This window comes from Podarcis bocagei (assembly GCF_964188305.1).
Source record: "Podarcis bocagei genome assembly, chromosome: 2".
NCBI lineage: Eukaryota > Metazoa > Chordata > Lepidosauria > Squamata > Lacertidae > Podarcis > Podarcis bocagei.
Window position 1 is genome coordinate 47,228,071 of NC_138126.1, and position 20,380 is coordinate 47,248,450.

The 20,380-nt window shown below is 44.5% G+C and overlaps 1 protein-coding gene across 1 annotated transcript; it reads right to left on the minus strand.

The window, feature by feature from the left end:
* Positions 1–968: 968 nt before the first annotated feature.
* Positions 969–1,961, minus strand: DNAJB8 (DnaJ heat shock protein family (Hsp40) member B8). The gene has a single exon (XM_081184374.1). It carries the CDS (start codon positions 1,757–1,759, stop codon positions 1,082–1,084), a length of 678 nt encoding a protein of 225 aa, XP_081040500.1. The 5' UTR covers positions 1,760–1,961; the 3' UTR covers positions 969–1,081.
* Positions 1,962–20,380: the final 18,419 nt, after the last annotated feature.

The following is a 20,380-nucleotide window of genomic DNA, read 5'->3' on the forward strand; positions in this document are numbered from 1 at the left end:
TAGCTGCCTAAGTTTCACCTGCTTTATTCTTGTCTCCAGAAGAATGAAGACAAACCTTGAAAGGGCTTACAAGGAATTAACTTGGTTATTGTTGTTAATATTGCTCTTTGAAACAAGATGAACAAGTAATGCAAATATTTTCCAACTTCCAATGAAGGTCACAGGCAGGGAACTCAGACTTGAGGGTTTCATTTAGAACCATAGTGGAAACTCATTGTAGTGGGAATGCTGACATGTAGTGACCACCTGGATTTCAGACACTTCAAATTTTTTTTAAGAGTGATGATCCAAGAAATTTTTGACATTAGAGATTATTGCTGATCTATACAAGTTTGAGGATATAATTTTAGTGTCAGTTCAGAGAAAATTTCAGGAGTCTTTGGACCCCTTAGGTCCTCATATCTGTTGGTGGGCAAGGAAAAATAAAATAGGTATAAAAGGAGAATTCCTGGATGCCAAGGTCCAGGTATGTCAAAGTTAGGGATGGGGAAAGAAATTCAATTCAGTTTGCATTTAAAAGTGAACCTGCCAAATTTGCATTTTCTGAAACAACCTATGAACCGAAACACAAACATCCTTTGAAACTCACAATTTTCTGAATTTTGCAGTGATGTCCTCCAGCTAAGTAAAGTGCAACAAAATGTATATTTTGGGGTAAAATCTGTATATGGCAGCATATACTGGTGAAAATAATGTACAAATTGCATCATATTAGACATGCTATTGTGTGTTTCAGGAGAGATTTGCAATAAAATGCTGATAAATTTTCGTGAAAAAAGCACAAACTGATGTGGGAATGTGAAGATGGAAAGATGAGAAACTGAGAGTAACCAAAATTAACAGATTTGCCCATCCTTGGTCACACTGGTTTCCTCAATAGAATTTCAGAGTTATTCAAAATAAACCACGTGCCCCTACATTGGTGCAAAATTATTCAAAGTAATTAAGAAGTCTTTACCAAACATGTCTTGAACTCAATGAAGGAGTTTATTAGTTGGATTCCGGTTTTACGGAACAAGACTCCATTTAAGATCGTACAAGCAGCTGGATATTGCTTTTGGGACAGGCATGAGGAGAGGTGTTAGCATTTCAGCTGTTCCCTTCCATTTACTCTTATGGACTTCAGCTGGCCATCCTCCTCGATTTCCACTCTTTCTTGCCCATTCTCAACAATTTTTCGCGTAGTGACTCTTCGCCCGTTGACCACTTCGGTAGAAGTTGAGACGGATCTGAAGTTGTGCGTTCCACTGCTGTCATCTCCAAAGGACCTGCAGACCATAGTGTGAAAGCCAGGACCGAATGAGTTGAATCCAAAATTAGTAAAGGCACTTAATCCCGAAAAGAGACCCAGGGGTCCTTGCAAGCCGCTTCTGTTCTCCTCCCTGTTACTGTCATCGTCAAAGTGGTTGTCCCAGAAGTCATGATCAAAGATGTCCATTCCTCCAAAAAACTCCCTGAAGATCTCGTCGGGACTGCGGAATACAAAGTCAAAATCGAATGGGCTGCGGGAATGGCCCCCAGAAGCGCCTCTTCCTCTAAACCTTGGTTCTTTGACAGGCCTGTCATAGAGAGCGCGTTTCTGAGGATCAGACAAAACTTCGTAGGCCTCAGCGACCGCTTTGAATTTCTTTTCGGCTTCCTCCTTGTGGTATGGATTCTTGTCAGGGTGCCATTTCAGTGCCAGCTTGCGGTAGGCCCTCTTGATATCTTCTTGCGAGGCATTTTGATGCAGCCCTAGGACTTCGTAATAATTAACCATCCCAAAGAAAAGCCTGGCTGGATTTAGAGATTATTTGGTGGGTTTTCCCTGGGGACACAAGGTCCTATGCGGTTTGGATCCAGTGGATCCCGTTGTTTGGGTTGTGGCACTTCTTTCCTCACAGCCCAATGGTAGTGGTTTTGGTGCCAAAGGGAAAGAGAAAGGCTGCTTGCTCATATTGTTTGATTTCAAGGCACTGGCTGCTGAGTAGTATTGTGAGGTCAGAAGCATCTCGGCCAATCAGCACACAGTTGACTTTTAGTGCATTTGAGGCCTGCTGCAGTCCTATCAGTAGGTGTGTTGCACAAATGAGCTCTCTGGAAAGGTCATATTTCACAACTATGATGCAACTTGTTGCAGATGCCTTAGACTATAAACTTTCCAGAGGAGGCATCTCTCTCTTAGGACTATTCCAGGTGATCCAACTGTCTGAAATACCTTAGCCATGCTAGCCCCAGTCAAAGGAGAACAGCATAGATTCCTACAACACCCTCAACACCATGAGTGAATGACCACTTTGTTCCCAAGAAGATAAATTGCACTACAGGGCATAGCATCCTTCCTGCTTGTCTGCATCTAGGTGCCCAGCATGGCCCTAACTTCTTGGATCCTTTAGCTTCACTCTGCATGTGGTTATATAAAGCAGAAGATTTTGACAAGCACAACTGAGGCAGCAAACCTGGCCTACACTAGCTGTCCCCTTGAGCAGGGGAGAAACTTGCCCCCATTGTTAGATTACTTTGACAGTAGATTGACCAACCTCAGTTCACAAAAGCCCCTCAGTGCTCATGTCTTTCAGGTGCTGGGAATGATGGGCTAATGATACTCTGGGTGGCTCCATTCAAGGGGGATCATATAATTCAAATGTTTGAGCAGTACCAGTAGTGAGCAACTTTGCTTATGACCAGGACTGGCCCTACCGTGAGGCAACTGCCTCAGGTAGCAGTGGCTGGAAAGCAGGGAGCAGCAACAAGCCGCCAAAGCTTTGTGTACCATGTGGCCTGCCCTAGCCTAGACTGCTGCCCTTGGGTGCAGTGGAATACGATGCCCCATCACCAGTGTGGCACTGGGGTGTGTGGGTGTGCATTGTCTTTTCCTCTGCCAGTCAAATGCCTTAGTCCATGGCCATCTCCCAACACTAGTGATTAACCACAGGCAATGTCGCAGTTAGACCACGCTCTGATAAGCATATGCTTTCCGTTCAGCATATGCTTTGCGCCGTACATTGAGTGGGGAGGCAGAGGGGAAGGGCCTTGTCATATAAAAGATACATTTCTGTCTGCCCGCCGCCGGGCTTCTGATGGGTAGAATGTGACACTTGCTGGTTCCACATCCACTTCAGCTGGTTGACATGGATGCAGGAAAGGGAATGGTACAGGGCAGAGTCACTATCCTGTATGTACCGCAGGGAGTGCTTATATTCACTTAGATACTGTGCATCATCATCATCATCATCATCATCGCTGCCGCCATCACCGCCAACCAGTTCAATCCTGCTGCTCGGTATACCAATATAGTTGCTTTGCTATCTAAGATTGTCTTCCTAGGGATTCGCTCACTGGCCAGCCTGAAATGTAGGCAGAGAGTAAGTGTGTGCGTTTCTCAATGGGAGCTGCTCACTGTCCATTTCCCAGGGTCTACAGCAGGCATCAGAGATTATCAGCGACTCCAGCGCCACTGCTATAAGCTAGAATGGATTGTGGAGCAAAGGAGGAGCGTGTGCGGGAGACCGGGGGGGGGGCAGGAAGAAATCAAGAGTGGGACGAGAGAGATGCCCACACAAAATAACTAGATACACCAACTAGCTAGGCAGCCCCATCCCTAGGAGCCGAGGCTTTGAAATGAGAAATGTTTTTCGTATCTTAAATCTCAAGTACAAACAATAAAAACCAGCCCAGGCTGTGTTCTTTGAAGAGAAAGTACGAGTGACCTGAGCAGTGGTTATCAGCAGCGTCATTAAGATAAACCCTTAACATGATTTAAAGCATCCGAAACTGAAGGCAGCACTTTCAGATACTAACAAAATGGCCTGACATTGGGGATGAAAATCAATAGTAATCAGATGTCACTGAAAATACTCAAAAGTGTCCCCTGACTGATGGAGGTGAGATTAGTGTAAATATTTGTATTCTAATCAGTGGCACACGAGGGTTGGAGGCAGCCTCTCTGTCTATTTAATTAATGGAGTGGCTTTTAAAAAGGATCCTAATCATATGTGATTGTATCTGCTTATCAACATTTTTGCTAATTAGATGATATGGAGGCAGTCGTTCTGCTAATTCCCTCATCCGAACAGCATATCCTGCACAGATAAAGTGCAGTCTCTTTTTAATAAGAAACAATCATGAGACAGACTAACCTTAATGGTGCTTATTATCCTTGGAGCTTCTACTCCACCTCCACATCTCCCCTTACTTTGCTTTCTGTTCCAGAATGCCAGATGGACAAAGTTATTGGAGCCTTCATCTGCCCTGGTCATGTATGATAAATATGATCATACATCTCCAGAGGGCATTTCTTTCCCTCTGTATAGCCCACCTCCAACAGCCAAGTTGTCAAACAGATTGGGGTTGAAAAACCTTTCACATTCCAACTGCAAACGGCCGCATCCCCATGCTAAACCAAACGGGGGTCGCAGCTGAAATCTGCATGATCCCTCTTGGCTGCTGAGATGTGTCGGGTGTGCAGTTCCACATTCTGCTTGTCAGCAACAGTGGCACACAAAGGCAATTTTAGATTCCGGACATAAGGGTCTCACAGTGTCAGGACCTCACCTCTTTATATGACACTGTGCATTACTTCACTTATTGAAAAATGGGGTGAGTTTGGGGGGCTGCCTCCTCATTCTGCTGAGTGGGGCTCTGGGTATTTGCCCCCCCAATACTGAATTTAAGTATAAGCTAAACAAGCTATAGCTTAGGGCCCCACTCTCTTGCCCCTCCCCAAATTATGAGTCTTTGTAAATTGTGTTTCTAAAGCAACTTTTGTTATTGCCAAATGCCAATGTGTTTGCATTATTAAGTTTGTTATGAATAAAAAATCTTTAAGTTAGAGCTTAATAATAATTTCACTATTAATATACTTCTTAATTGTATTTCAGTTCAACAATTACTTTGATAAAATACATATTTTGTTATGTGCAAATGGCTTTATATGGTCTATAAATTACCTTATAGCATATGTTCAACACAAAAAACAGCGACAATTTGCTGTTGACAGAGGACAGCTGGACATATAAAGGGCCCCATTACCTTCAGTAGCTTAGGGCCTCATCAAACCTAAATCCGGCCCTGGTCCTGCCCTCACAGCACAACACTAGCCAGGGGAGTTTGTAGTGAGGCTGTGGGGGAATGCTTTCCCTGTTGCCGTTTCCTCCATCCTTACTAAGAGCATATTCACACCCAGCCTCTCACAGACAATAGCTTGCATGCAGACAGTCCCAAGTTCAATTCCCAGTGTCTCCACATAGGGCTGGAAAAGAGTTCCCATCTGAAACCCTGGAGAATGGCTGCCAATTGGGTGCAGAAAGGAAGGAGTCAGATGGACCAATGGTCTGACTCAGTGTAAGACAGCTTCCAGAGTTCCTTTATGTGTTGTGTTTCCATACAATTATTTCCATATCAGCATCTATAACTATAAATTAACAAATGGTATATAAACCTGTTTCTTCTTTTGTCCTCTTCTTTGGTGATGCTAGCTGTTTTTTCCAGTGGAAATCACATCTCCACCAGAAGCTCCAATTATCCACAGGAGGGGAAATAAACAGATACCTCTTATTCCAACAGGTTTTGGGAACGCACTGTTGTTGTTTTTAAAGGAAATGGCTTTGAATAGTGCTCTGCTGTTTTTATTATCTGTCTTTTAATAGATCCATATTTTATAATGTTTTAGTTCTATTACCGTTTAGTTATCTTTTAATGATTATCTTTTATATGTTTTTAGCTTTTTGTATTTTATCTGCCTTGTTTTAATAGGTGTAAGCTGCCTGGAGTCCCAGTCTGGGGAAGAGGAGGGATATAAACAAATACAATAATGATACCTGTGTGGTACCTGTGTGTTTTCCTCTCTGCGATGAAAAGCACCTCCCTCAGCGCTTCAGCCGCTATCCAAATCTTTACCCCTGTTGCCACAACTGCTTTCAGGAAAATAAAACAATGGTCACAAATCTTGTTTGAACTTCAGTCTGCTGCAGATAGTGGTTTCCTAGGGACTTTTCGTTTTCCTTTTTAAAGATTGCAACTCTTTTAACTTTTATTTATCATACTTTTAAATCTTCTATAACTTGCAGTAGGCACTTGGTTAAGTGGAAGGGTCTTTTTCCAATTTAAAATAAATAACAGTAACAATAAGCTTCCACCAAAAATACAGAGCCCTCAGAGCAGCTATCCTGCCGCCTTTTTGTATTTTATTGTATAAACTCATTTACTCTGTCCTAGGAATGCTTTTCCAAGCTGTGAAACTCTACTGAATCTTCATACCTTTGTGTGTGTGTGTGTGTGTGTGTGTGTGTGTGTGTGTGTGTGTGTGTGTGATGATTTGTTTTTCTTGTCCTTTAAAATGGGGAGAGGTGCTGATAGGGTCATGCAGAGAAAGGTTTATGGCCGGCCCATTAATCCCACAACAAGGCCTGGATCCTTTTATCTAAAACAACATGAGCTTGAGACATTTGCTGTAAGTACTTTGACTACCCAAACAAACAAGGGTCACGCTTCACTCTGCCAGTCAAGCTGTCGTCAAATTCTTTACCCCTGCCATGCCTCTCCCAAACCACCACCTATTATGTGGATATTTCACAGAATGGCTTCCTTGCTTTCTAAAGAGGGATACTTGCTCTTATTTTGCTCTGTCTAGAGAACAACCAAAGTCTAAAGCCAGGAAGAGAAGTTTGCTGGTGGTTTATACTCTATTCCTCAATGCATAAAATATGTAAGTGCTGTGACCACATTGTTCTTTTGAAATCTTTGATAGAACAATGGGACTAAACAGCAGCAAATGGAGGGTGTGTGTGCTGCCCCAGCAGTAAAATCCTATGAACTAGAACCTTAAATGTCAAACAGGTCTACTGTGTGGCAGTGGCAAGTGATTAACAGTGCAGTCCTAGAAAAGTCTAATGAGAAGTAAGTCCCATTAAGTCCAGGGAAGCAAGTCCAGGATTGTAGCCCAGGTTCTTCTGCTTTTTCAGCCACACAAAGAGAATGATGGCCCTCAAACCTGTGCCTGCTACTACCTCCTATGCTGCCCATGAAAGATTTCAGTAAACACCACATCAAAAACCCAGTCCACAAGGGACCCTTTCTTCTTTCTGCTCCATTCCTATTGGCACTGGCTCAGCCTCTCCTACATTTAACAAGGCACCTTAAACATGCTAACCTTTCATTGGAGACCAGGATTAGATGCTTACTCACTCATTGGTTCTGAACAGAGGAGGGCATAGCCAGGATTTTTGTTGGGGGGCAGACCTTTTGTTAGGGGGGCAGAACCTCAGTTAGCTATGTTTTTCTTGATTTAGCGAGGGCAGCTGCTCCTCCTTGCCCCCCCAGCTACGCCCATGTTCCCAGTGCTGGGCAGACTAGAGGGTAGCATGATATTTTGTGGTCCTGCCTCTTTTTCTACTCTTTTAGATGTATCTGTCATTATGACACACCCATGTGGCAGCTCTTTTGTGACTGGTGCCCAAGCCACTTTCTCAAAATTCCTCATGTGCCCACCGGCCATAAAAGGTTAGCGACCCCTGCAATAATGGGGCTCAACGGTGTTACCGTGAGAAATAATGCTCCCCCCCAACTGCTTTCAGTTCTCTTAAAAGTGATTGTCCAGGGATAGGCAACCTAAGGCCTGTGGGCCAGATGCGGCCCAATTGCCTTCTCAATCCGGCCCGCGGATGGTCTGGGAATCAGCGTATTTTTACATGAGTAGAATGTATCCTTTTATTTTAAATGCATCTCTGGGTTATTTGTGGGGCCTGCCTGGTGTTTTTACATGAGTAGAATGTGTGCTTTTATTTAAAATGCATCTCTGGGTTATTTGTGGGACATAGGAATTAATTCATTTCCCCCCCCACCCAGAATATAGTCCGGCCCACCACATGGTCTGAAGGATAGTGGACCAGCCCACAGCTGAAAAAGTTTGCTGACCCCTGTGATTGTCTCTGGCCCAACGTGTCAGAGCACACATTAATCATATGCAGCTATCAAAATCCCAAAGTACTTCAGGGCATCTTGTTCTTTACAAGGGAATTTTTGTAGCCAACCATAAGCACACACAAAAAGTGAATTCAGAAAGGCACTACTGCCTTCAGTTCAGAAAGGTCCTCTTTTCAATATAGCTACATTTGGCATAGCTACATTTTCTCTGAAGGAGATGAAAATTGGAGTTTTAACTTGTCTGCACTGGACTAATACATTATCTGGGGACCTTATAGTCTCTTTTCATCATATCCTGAGCTATAGACATCCGGGTTTTGGCACAATGCTGTGGGTTTTTTTAAAACATACAAATGCTTTGAACAAAACTTCCTGTGATATAAGATCTGAGCATTCCCTGCCATTAGTGAGCATCCACATAATAGAAATATTTTTGGAGTTATGTCAATGGGTTTCAAGTTTTCTGTATACATTATACTTTCGTGAATACTAATTGATTGTATGGAATGAATGGTTTTTTAAAATATATATATATGATTTTGTTCATATTGTTTATATATTTTTTTAGTTTTGTGAACCCCTGATGAACAGCCTACGGCTTGAAACATTAAACTTGTACAGCATTAGAAACATTTGGATTGGAAGATTTTCTTGATACTGTTTCCCTGCAGCTGTTTTTCCGCCTGATCTCGTGTCAGGAAGGATATGTATTACTCTGCCCCCCCCTTCAAACGAGAGGAGAGAACCAACATCAGTAGAGGCTGCCCCATTACAGAAAATGGGGCCCAAACCCCAGTCTGTTCTCAGCCTGCCCCTGCCCACCTCAATTCTTAGTTGAAATGAATCCAGTGCCCCTCTCTATGTAACAATTCAGACCTAAGTTTCATCATTGAGTTAGACTGGCAACCCTATAGCCACTCACCTCGGAGTATGCTCCACGGGACCCAAGGGGTTAACTTCTGCGCACTGTAACCTTGCTCAGTGGTGGCTGGTAGCACCCATTGGCCAGAGCCAGGGTCAATGATTGTTGTTTAGTCGTTTAGTTGTGTCCGACTCTTCGTGACCCCATGGACCAGAGCATTTCAGGCACTCCTGTCTTCCACTGCCTCCCGCAGTTTGGTCAAACTCATGCTGGTAGCTTCGAGAACACTGTCCAACCACCTCTTCCCCTGTCGTCCCCTTCTCCTTGTGGCCTCAGTCTTTCCCAACATCAGGGTCTTTTCCAGGAAGTCTTCTCTTCTCATGAGGTGGCCAAAGTATTGGGGCCTCAGCTTCAGGATCTGTCCTTCCAGTGAGCACTCAGGGCTGATTTCCTTAAGAATGGATACGTTTGATCTTCTTGCAGTCCATGGGACTCTCAAGAGTCTCCTCCAGCACCATAATTCAAAAGCATAAATTCTTTGGCAATCAGCCTTCTTTACGGTCCAGCTCTCACTTCCTTACATCACTACTGGGAAAACCATAGCTTTAACTATACGGACCTTTGTTGGCAAGGTGATGTCTCTGCTTTATAAGATGCTGTCTTAGGCAGAACTAATGAATGCTAGTTTTGCCTCCATCTTCCTCCCTGGTGAGTTCTACAATGGCAACACTGACACCAAGGAGAAGGAAGTTAACTTTCAGGAACACCCCTTTTAGACAGATTTTTTCCCCATTTTTCAGGATTGCTGCATTAATGTCCAGGCATGACCTACTGAGCAGCTACAATGGTAGAAAACACTGCTGCCTCTGTACTGATGATTAGCTGATTCCGATGATTTGGAAGGCTCAAGTTTAAACTTTTCAAAATTAATCAAATATTGCTTTTTAACCTGAACCCATTCTAAGATGGAGGCCCCATCATGTTTTATTACAATGCCATTAAGAGTCCAATATAGTCTAAAGTCACCTCCACTGCCCCTTTTCTTTTCCAGAGCTTCCTTGGTTCTTGGGGAAGCCATCAATAGGCCCAGATGCTGTCATGCATATGTCGCACCATCTATGGCTGCCAGTGACCAGGAGGAAATATAGTTCCTGTGGGTCCTAGATACTCTGGATGCCAGGATCTACACAAACTATATTTTCCTGTGACTTCTGGTGGTTCTGGACAGTACAACACAAATGTATCAGTATCTAGGGCCTAATGGACACCCCACAGGGATACCTCCATACTGCTGTAGCTCTCAGGAAACATTAAGCGAAAGAGTAGCACAATGGGCCAATGCACCTGGCTGTTAAAAAGGAGGTTGATGGATCGTGCCCACCAAGGGACAGCTGTGGGCAGGATTCTGGCATTGCAGGGGGTTGGACCATAAAGCCCTTGGAGTCCCTTCTAACTCTAGAGTTTTATGATATTCAACCCTGTGCTTGACCTGACCTTCCCTTAGCCAAGCCAATGGGTATCAGGGTAGAATCAGAGGTGATAACAAGTGTGGTGTCACTAGTATTTTGTTTTGGAGGTCAAGAGTTTGCCTGCTGTTTTTGCAGCTGTGGATGCTGAATGCAGGCCATCTGCATCTGTGGATGGCAGAGCAACACTTCTATATGCCCCAGGCAAGGGAGTTGTGAGACGTTGAACTGAATGGGCACGATGAGCATTAGGAGACCTGAAGGGCCCTTGAAATAAGGTCCTGTTTCATTGGATGATACCACAAATGGCAAGCTTGGCTTGAAATTAGGACATCACTTGTAGGCTGGGGGACCAGGCCAAAGATGGGATTGGAAGGACTCAAGTTTTGAAGCCTCTGCTTCAAAGGAGGTTGCTTTGCTTTCAGGTGATTTCAACTGCCTTTTAAAGTGTAGCTAACCAAAGATGCTATGGCCCCAGTTTGTCATATTAATCATTTGTTATGGTATTGGCACGCAGAACTCTAAATCCATCTTTCTTCCTTCTTACCATTCCCAAATGCTCCATGAACAAAGCCATCCTATAGATGTCAACGTAGAAGTACAGTATGTCTCATTGAGTTCAATAGGGCTTTCTTCCAGGTCAGTAGGGTATAGGAATGCAGCCTAAATGGTTACTTTTTAGGTTATGGGTAGTCAGCTTGGGCCCTCCAGATGCTGTAAACTACAATTCCCCCACCACTCCTGAACACTGGCCATACTGGCTTCTAAGGTGTATATAAGTATAAAACCCATTATGAAAATATGTACACACCTAATTATAATACACAATAAAACAATTGCATCAAAACATTAAACTAAACATTCAAAGTTAAAATGTGCAAAAATCAAACAACACCCAAGCTTGTTAAAATAGTACCACATTTAAAGCAGCCCAACAGCATCTCTGGAGAGCACTATATTAGCTGCCTGCTGGTTGAGGGCAAGGCCAAATTTTTGAAAGATTATTTAGGGGCTCTGTCACACAGCTGGACAGAGGTTAGACTATGTTCAGTCTTGACTGAGTATTTGTTCTGATTTGTTTGCAGGGAGGTTGTGCAACAATGAGCATTTGTTCTTCCCACACTTCACTGTATTTCCCCTATCACCTTCCTAAACTGTAAAACATCATTTTTAGAAAGTGGATTTGTTGCACCAAGGCAACAGAGTACAGTTCACAGAGTACTTCTCTTGGGAAGAAGGATTGGTTGTTAAACCACTCTGGAAATTGTAGCTCTGGGAGGGGAAGAGTGGTCTGCTAACAACTCTCAGCACACTTAACAAACTATACTTCCCAGGGCACTTTAGGGGAAGTCATGACGGTTCAAGTGGCTCAAGTGTGCTTTAACTACAGTGGTACCTCGGGTTAAGTACTTAATTCGTTCCGGAGGTCCGTACTTAACCTGAAACTGTTCTTAACCTGAAGCAGCACTTTAGCAAATGGGGCCTCCTGCTGCCGCCGTGCTGCCGGAGCACGATTTCTGTTCTCATCCTGAAGCAAAGTTCTTAACCTGAAGCACTATTTCTGGGTTAGTGGAGTCTGTAACCTGAAGCGTATGTAACCTGAAGCGTAAGTAACCCGAGGTACCACTGTATATGGTGTGGATGTGGCCTGAGAAACTGGAATTGTTGGCACTCGTCTGTCGCAAGAGACAATGGAGTGCACCTTTGGGGGTGAAGTCAATCTGCTGGGTAATCACAGCACCTGCTGTGGCTGCAGAGACCAGTAATTCAGAACTGCTGCCTCCCCTGTTGCTGCATTAGCTGCACCAAAGTGACCACCTTAGGGTGCAAGCCTGGGCAATGTGTATGGAGGTCCTGGGCTGCCTCCCTCTCAGCCTTGCTGGTGTGGTCCAAAGGAAAGCAGAGGAATACATTTGGCATCAGCTTGGCTACAGGAGGAATACAAGGTGCCATCTTAGGGACTCCACTCTAGATTTGCATAGGGTTTACTCCTTAACCCTTTCTTCTCCTGAAGATGTCCCACAAGGTAGTGGGTCCAGATCCCCCCCCCTCCCGTCCCTAGGGTTTACTCCCAAAGCCTTTCTCACAGATGAGTATAGGGCGGACTTTAGATTTATTAGATATTTGTTATTTTACTAGAACCCTGAGATACATCAGCCAGGTGTTGGGGGGCATCATACCCTGAAAATTAAGAACAGGTTGCCAGCCCAGGAGTTTGTTTTCAGCACCAGAACTGCATTCAAAGCCCTGCTGCACAAATGTCCACTTCTGATTCTTACCCGCCTCAAGCAATCTTCAACTCTGCAATGAGCAATTAAACATTTGCTTCAGAGCTGTGCACAAAGGCTGGACAATGCACATTGTCTTTTTCCAAAGGCCTAATTGAAGTAGGTTGGGGAAAGACTCTTGAGATGACTAAGTTTTTGGTTCTCCCAGTGATGCAATTTCCCCCTTCCCTCCAGCGCAACTCACAATTTGTCACTGCAGCTGAATTCACTTTTACCACTAGGGGGATGATGAGTTTTCTTCCAGAAGAGTCTTGGGTTCCCTGGAAGCAGCAGTTCCAGTCCGAGAATTATGGCCTGGGTTGTTGCAAGGTCATTTCCAGCTGTCACTGTCCGTGGAGTTTATGGGCGCTTAGAATTCATTGCCCATCAATGACTTTTAGGTCAGGGTTGGAGGAAACAGGCATATTTGCTACGACGGGGGGGACACCTTGATGTGGGAAGTAAACCACAGAGATGTTTCTTACAGCCGTGGCAAAAAAAGTAGAAAAGCCTGCCCCATTCCAGGCTGAATTAGCTGAGCTGGTTGCAGCTGAAGCCAAAGGTTTCTCTTAAAGAACTAAGGGTGTGGGTGTCTTTTCAACTGCCTTCCTTTGCAGTACTTGCCTTACCACAAATCTACCCAAAATGGTCCCCTTGGATGCCTACGTAAAGTGGGGAAACCACAAGCACGTGTTCCTATCATACAAGCCGAGGGCTGTGACTGGCTGTTGCTCCCTGTTGATTTACCACTGTATAATGTGTGAAATGGCCTGTGTGTCACACAAGGCACACAAGTATTTTCACATTTAACGAGAAAAGTAATCATTATACCCTGAAAACATAAGGAGAACCCTGATTGACCAAGCAATGTTCTCCCAGTGGCTTACAACTTATGTATGGGAAATATACATTACATTCATAGGGTGACATCTTTCCGATGTTTCAGAAGTGGGAATATCTGGAGGAAGCTGCCTTATCTCAGGTCAAACGTCTTACCTATCAAAACCAGGATTTATTTATTTATTTGCATTTGATTGACAGTGGCTCTCCGGGATCTCAGGCAGTGGTCTTGCCCACCATCTGCTGTCTGAGATCCTTTCAACCAAAGATGTCAGAGACTGAACCTGGGACCTTCTGCATGGCGTGGCATGTGCTTTGCCACTGAGCTCTGACCCCTCCACCCCTGCAGTCATTGTCAACATCTCCACAGGGCTCATCAAAGGGCTTGTCAACACAAACCTCCTTTTTCCCCTCCTTCCAGAAACTGGATAGCTTTGCTCGGTGTGGCTCTCCCATGCCAACCTCACACAACTTGACTTAGGCCCATAGTATTTCCACATACTATTTCCACAGGCTGCAAGATCAGAATGGTGTCTGTCCCCAGGAGTTTGCATTGACTCGACCAGTTACTTTATACCATATTTCTAGTTTGGCTCTGAATCACGTAAATAAATAGTAGGCAAGTCCTTTTGTCTTATATTGGAGAGCCAGTGTGGTGTAGTGGATGTGAGTGGCACTGTGGTCTAAACCACTGAGCCTCTTGGGCTTGCCGATCGGAAGGTCGGCGGTTCAAATCCTCGCAACAGAGTGCGCTCCCATTGCTCTGTCCCAGCTGCTGCCAACCTAGCAGTTCGAAAGCATGCCAGTGCAAGTAAATAAACAGGTACCACTGCAGCGGGAAGGTAAAGGGCATTTCCGTGCACTCTGGTTTCCATCACGGTGTTCTGTTGTGCCAGAAGTGGTTTAGTCATGCTGGCCACATGACTTGGAAAGCTGTCTGTGGAAAAATGCCGGCTCCCTCGGCCTGAAAGCGAGATGAGATGAGCCCCACACCCCATAGTTGCCTTTGACAGGGGTCCTTTACCTTTACCTTTTACCTAGACTAAGACCTGGGAGACCAGGGTTCGAATCCCCACACAGGCATAAAGTTAATGGGTGACCTTCAGCCAGTCACCATCTCTCAGTCTCAGGGGCTGTTGTGGTGATAAGATGAAAAGGAGAAGAAATGTGTAAGCCACCTTGAGCTCCCTGGAGAAAAGGTGGGATATCAATGAAATAATAAGTAAAAATAAAGTCCCTTGGGTATCATATGAACATACATACTCTTAAGGACCATAAAAACAACAAAGGGTTATGAAAACGTGTCTCTTCACTGACAGACAATGGGGGCTTCCGTTAGTGGAAAGTGCGGGAGAAGGTGCCCTGCCGATCTGCTCCAGAAGGTTAAGGGAATCTTCTGAAACAGCATGAAGGGGCACTACAGGAGAAATTGTGGGAATTACCTCCTCCTTTTGGCTTACAGAAGCCTCATCAGAAGCAAAGAGCTTCTTAGGAGAGGAACAAAACTTGGGATAAGCAACTGAGGTACTATGCGTATGATTAAGATGCACTTTGTCCTAGTACTGATTTACTGTACAAATTGGGGGGGGGGAGATTGCCAACAAGTTTCATCCTGTGTATTCTAATGATTTCCCACAAGTTCTCCTCGAACTGAAGCTGTATTTCACTGCTGGATCTTTACAACCTTTGCCACAGCTATTGTAAATGCTCAAAAGGTCCCCCATTTATGCCCCGAGCCTACTTCTGATCATGGTATCTTGCGTTTATCTGATCATCAGTCCGTAAGTGATCAGTCTAGATAACACAATTCATGAGACACTTGAGAAGAGATTTTTAAAAAGAGACTAAGGCCTAGAACAAGAAGAGAAACTGAATGGGGTACCTCACTTTCCCCCCTATATACACAAGTCACACTCGCTCTTTTGTTACTAGTGCGCATAGGCTAAGTGTACACCATACCTTTAAAGCACAATCAAAGCACTTTTCCCCTTTCAGAGAATTCTTGGCACTGTCGTTTGTTAAGAGTTGCTGAGAATTGTAACTCTCTGAGGGGCAAACTACAGTGCCCAGAATTATTTGAGGGGGGAAATGTGCTTCAGATCTGCTTTAAAGGTATTGTGTGTGCACAGCCTTTGATGTCTTGTATGCAGATAATTGTGTACGGGAGTTGATCTGCCTCTGTACAAATTGACTCTGTTGACCTGTGCAAATTATATCTGTCTGTCTACTTATTTGTCCACCCGCCCATCTATTTTGAAACTGTAGATGCCCACAGTCTGGTAGCAGCTTCTGCAGCCTTCTGTTCTCTGACTTGTGTGTTATCAAGCAAGCAGCCGTCATTCCCATCTAATCAGAGATCTGAGCCCTGTGATCCTGTCCCCCACATGGGTCCTTCAAAGTCCTTTGCGAGGTCTTGAGTCTGTTTTCGCTTTCTGGTGAGTGAAGGTGAGAGAGCGACAAAGAGGCTGGTCGTCTCCTGAGGTGCTATTTCCCCTGGCAGCCGATTCATCTGGAGAGCTGCATTCACACCTCCAAGGAGGGAGTGGGATGTTACATCCTTAAACCTGCTTCTCAACAAGACTGAAATAATGATTTCATCACACACACAGGCACAGAGGCACACTTGCTACAGTGGAAAACCACCCTGCAGAAAGATGAGGCCTCTTCCATCCATTCTTTTTGTCAATCTACAAAAGGAGGAGGAGCCCATGCCAAGAGGTCATGAGGAAGAGTAGCGGGGTACAGAGTCTTTGGGGTTCATAGAAAAAACCCAGCCTCCTCCTCAAGGCACACACAATCCATTCATGGAATCAGGGTTGGAAGCCAAGTGGCCACCAAGTCCCGGTGAGCACAGGTGCTTAAATATCCAGGCTTAGTTAGGTGACAGACACTGGATTGCACGCCTGAGGAACAAAGACTCTGCAGGAGTAAATGGATATTCATGAATAATCTACTCTTCATGCGGAGACCAAATCTGCAGGCAACATAGGTGACTTACAGCTATGTTAAAAAGTCTTCAGCAGAGCAACATCTCTGCAGATAGCTGCATCTTTCCTGATAGCTGGGCCTCTTGTGTTTAGATCTTGGGCTGTTTCTGGACCTTCCTTCTTGTGTTGTGACTGCTTGATCTTGCCTTTCCCCCTTTTGAAATGTACTTATTGAAGGTTAATAAACAATAAAGCCATTAAAACCCAAGACAGCCACGGTGCAATTTGAAAGATAATGTACAAACTAATTGTGAGAAATGTTTTCCTGTTAGAATATAGTGTTTGCCAAACCGCACATCCCACATTTGCATCTAAATGGCCCTTGGTTTTTTTGTACTGCACTGTCATCAGAAGTTTGACTGCTTCTTGTGCTGTCCCTGTTTGGGCTTTGGACTAGTATGAGACTCTGATGTTGTAGCTACCTCTGCCAACCTGCAGCTGCTCTGCCTGTGTGAATGAGGGCATTCCCCGTGTTCAGTTCTCAAATTTTTTTGAGGGGGCTCGAGCCCCCTCAGGCCCCATGGAGTCGGCGCCTATGGAGCCAAGCCACCAGCTCTTCCACACTAACCTGTGGGGTGTATGTATGCAAACAAACAAATGAATGAATGAATGCAAATGCTTTTAGAATTTGTCACAATGTTATGTGGCCTTCCTAAAAAATATTTTTAACTGCTCTGCTTTAAGGAACACGGAAAACACCCACACACTTTGGTTCTTCCCTAAGGATCATGCAAAAGAAAAGAGTGGTTTGCAATATTGTTTCCATTTCACTTCCCCAACCACACTGAGATGTGATGATCAAGAGGAGCTGATCATTCAAATGATGATCATTCCAAACTGCAAATGGTCCTGGAACTAATTAATTTGACAGGGCTGGTGCTGCCCCTTTCTCCCTCCCCTTTCTCTCTCCCCACCAAAATCAATTAAGGAAACACATTATTTCCCCCCTCCCTCCTCTTTTGCAGAACATTTCCTAAAAGGAAGTAGGGAAAAGGAGCAGCTAGGACTCCAGTGTGTTTTCACAGTGCTCTCCAGGGAAGACTGAGCTTGGGAGCAACTAGGCAAACGGAGATTAACAATGTGGAGAGAGGATGCTCTCAACAACAGGAGCAAGCCGTCTCCCAAGGGTTCTCACAGCGGTGGGAAAGCTTGATTGCCACATAAGGTAACGCAGGAGCTCATTCAGTTCCTCCCCCCCCCAACTCCCCAAAGACGCCCAATGAATTGTCATTTACTTTGTGCTGAGGATGGTGGGGGGAGTGTAATTGGCTGTCACTCCACTGGAGCGCATTTCATTTGCATGGCTAATGAGTTCTTCTAGGCAAGAGATGAGAATTTGGGGAGCAACATGTAATAACGTGAAGCGAGCTCAAATCGTATTAGCTAATTGCAGAGCTTTCTATAAACATGTTGAGGAGAGATGTCCTTTCTTCTTCAGAACATCTGCTTGGAGAAAACCTGCTTTCTCAAATATAATTTTAAAAAAACTGATGTGAGTAATAGAAGCTAGAGACTGATAATAAAAAGTGTGTCTTTTTCTGCATTTAAAAGTTATGCTATAGCCTTAGAAGCCAACGACGGCAGAACTAGGAAGGTGGGACTCAGGGTTTGACAACAAAGTCTCAAATGCCTGATCTCTGAAACGGAGCTTTTTGTGTATGTCAGCAAGAAGTGCTACCAGTTCGAACTTCCAGCCTGTTTCCTGTAGGCCCTCTGTTCTCCTCACCTTGAACATGATTGCTCAACCCTGTGCGAAATCTCGCTCCTGTTGTCCAGCTCCTAGATTTGACAGCTTGTGATTGGAAACATTCGGGAGATTCTTTTGCAATCCCATTTAGCAAAACCAGGTAACAGAATGGGATAACAAGGGGGGGGGACACACCTCATATGCCACCCACATTAATGAGCAATTAAGCAACCGCCTTTCCCTGCATATTTGGGGCTCTCTAGTCACTGCAAAGTAGGCTATGCTTTCATTGCAAATGACCATGCTGCCCAATTAACTCTAATACACTTTGTATCATCTGCCAGAAACTGGCAGATGATGTGTTAAAAGTGTATTAATAGTTTGAGGCAGTCCAAAAGCCTGAAAAGGGATCCTAATGGCTGCTGCACAGCATAATAATGGGCTCAGGAAGCACAGGAGTCAAAATAAATAATGCCATTTTGATCAGCTGCTGCAGCATTCCACCACAAACATATGACTACTCTAAAAGGTGGTCTCTCTGCAAGCTATGGAGTCTCTCTCAAGCTATGGAGTCACCAAGATGATTAGTCAAGGGGACAATGGACAGGAACTCCACAGACTGCTGCCTCAAGTCTTGATTGAAGGTTCAGACTCAGAATCCTTTTCGTTTTGAGGACTTGGGGCCTGAGCCTATAAGTAGGTGTGCTGCCTTCATCAACAAGTAGGAACCATTCATTCAAAGGGGGAAGCCAAGTTAGCTCTCATTCTAGACATTAATCCCCACTTGGCCCATGCAGTATATCAGTTGGAAAGATTTCCCATTTTGGACTTCTCTGCATGTGGCTTGTCCGCAGTCCTACACTTAACATTTCCATGTCCCCCGGGCGTCACACATTCTTCCTTGCTGCACATAGCGCCATCTGCATTATGGATGGACAACCCCTGGCCCTCCAGATGTTGTTGGGTTCAGACTCGCATCATCCACAACCATTGGTCATGCTGGCAGGGGCTGATGGGAGTTGGAGTCCAACAAGATCAGGAGGTAACAAGGGGTTCCTTGCTTTTTTCCCCATCTGGAACTCAGTTACGGCACCTCCCAGGTGGGCACCATTGCCACAATAAGAGAACGAGGGAGGCGTTCATGGTGAGTTCCAGAACCTCTTGCCCTGGAAAAATAGCACTGAAGGCAGCTATGATCAGATGCGGTGCCTCAGCCCATGGGAACTCTCTTTCCCCCATTGCCACCACCAATACCAGATATAAGGAGAAAGCGCCAGTTCCTCCAATGAGTGGCAGAGTCTTAGTAAATGCCCTGTGGGAAGATGACGCTATGCCACCCCGGGCGGGTCAGCCTCCTGCACCACATTCTTGGCGATTAAAAAAAAAGCAAATATAATGGGTGCAGAGATGTCTGAACTGGCTGAATAAAACATATCAACAATTGTTTTGTTAAATGGCGCCATTCAAGCCGGTATCTCCTGCTCAGATCTATATTGAAATGCCCTTCTATTAATAAATAACTACAGTCTCCATTCCCCGCCCCCACCTCTGCCACTTACGTTTAGTAACTGGGAATTTGGTCTTAGTTTTTATAGACATTCAGGCTAGATGTTATCTTTATGAAGGGTTCGCTCTTTCCCCCACTGCCTTCCCCAAAACCTTTCTTCTTTTTTTCATCGAGAAAAAATGGCATGTAAAGGAGGGGAGGAGGGAACTCACTATATTATATTTTTCATTTATATACTCCAAGCGGGGGGAAAGCAAGAGGCAATGGCTGGCTGGCTTTTGACTTGTGTGAAAACGCACCTCAAAGTAACAATTGTGCCAAATGCCTACAATTGTGTTACAGGGAACTGTGCTGGATTTTGTCCCCATTTGCTGACAAATGCAGATCAAGCCTATTGTTTTCTGCAAATAACCGATGGTGATTTTGGTTGGGTGTTTTGATTTTTGCTTGCAAGCGAAATAAAAGCAGAGGAAGCAATCCTCTACACTGCCAACGTGAAGGTACTTTAAGTGCCATTGATTCCAATGGGGGAGATTTAAGTGCAGAATCTCCCATAGAAGTGAATGAAACTTAAAAGAAAAAGAAAAAAGAAGTGAATGAAACTTAAAATGTTTTAAATATTTTGGCAAGGGCATTCCTTAAGTTCTGCAACTTTCACAAACTTTGTGAGGGCGTGTGGTAATTTTCTAAAATGGACCTAGCACCTGGAATGATACAAATGAGATTGCTGCAAGGAAAGAAACCGTTTTTGGCCATTTGAGTTGTTTATGATGGATACTTGGGATTGGTTGTGGCTTGTAGAGTTATTCTCTTCCACAGGTCCAAAAGCATTTTTGACCCATTCACCCTGTGTTTGCAAAAG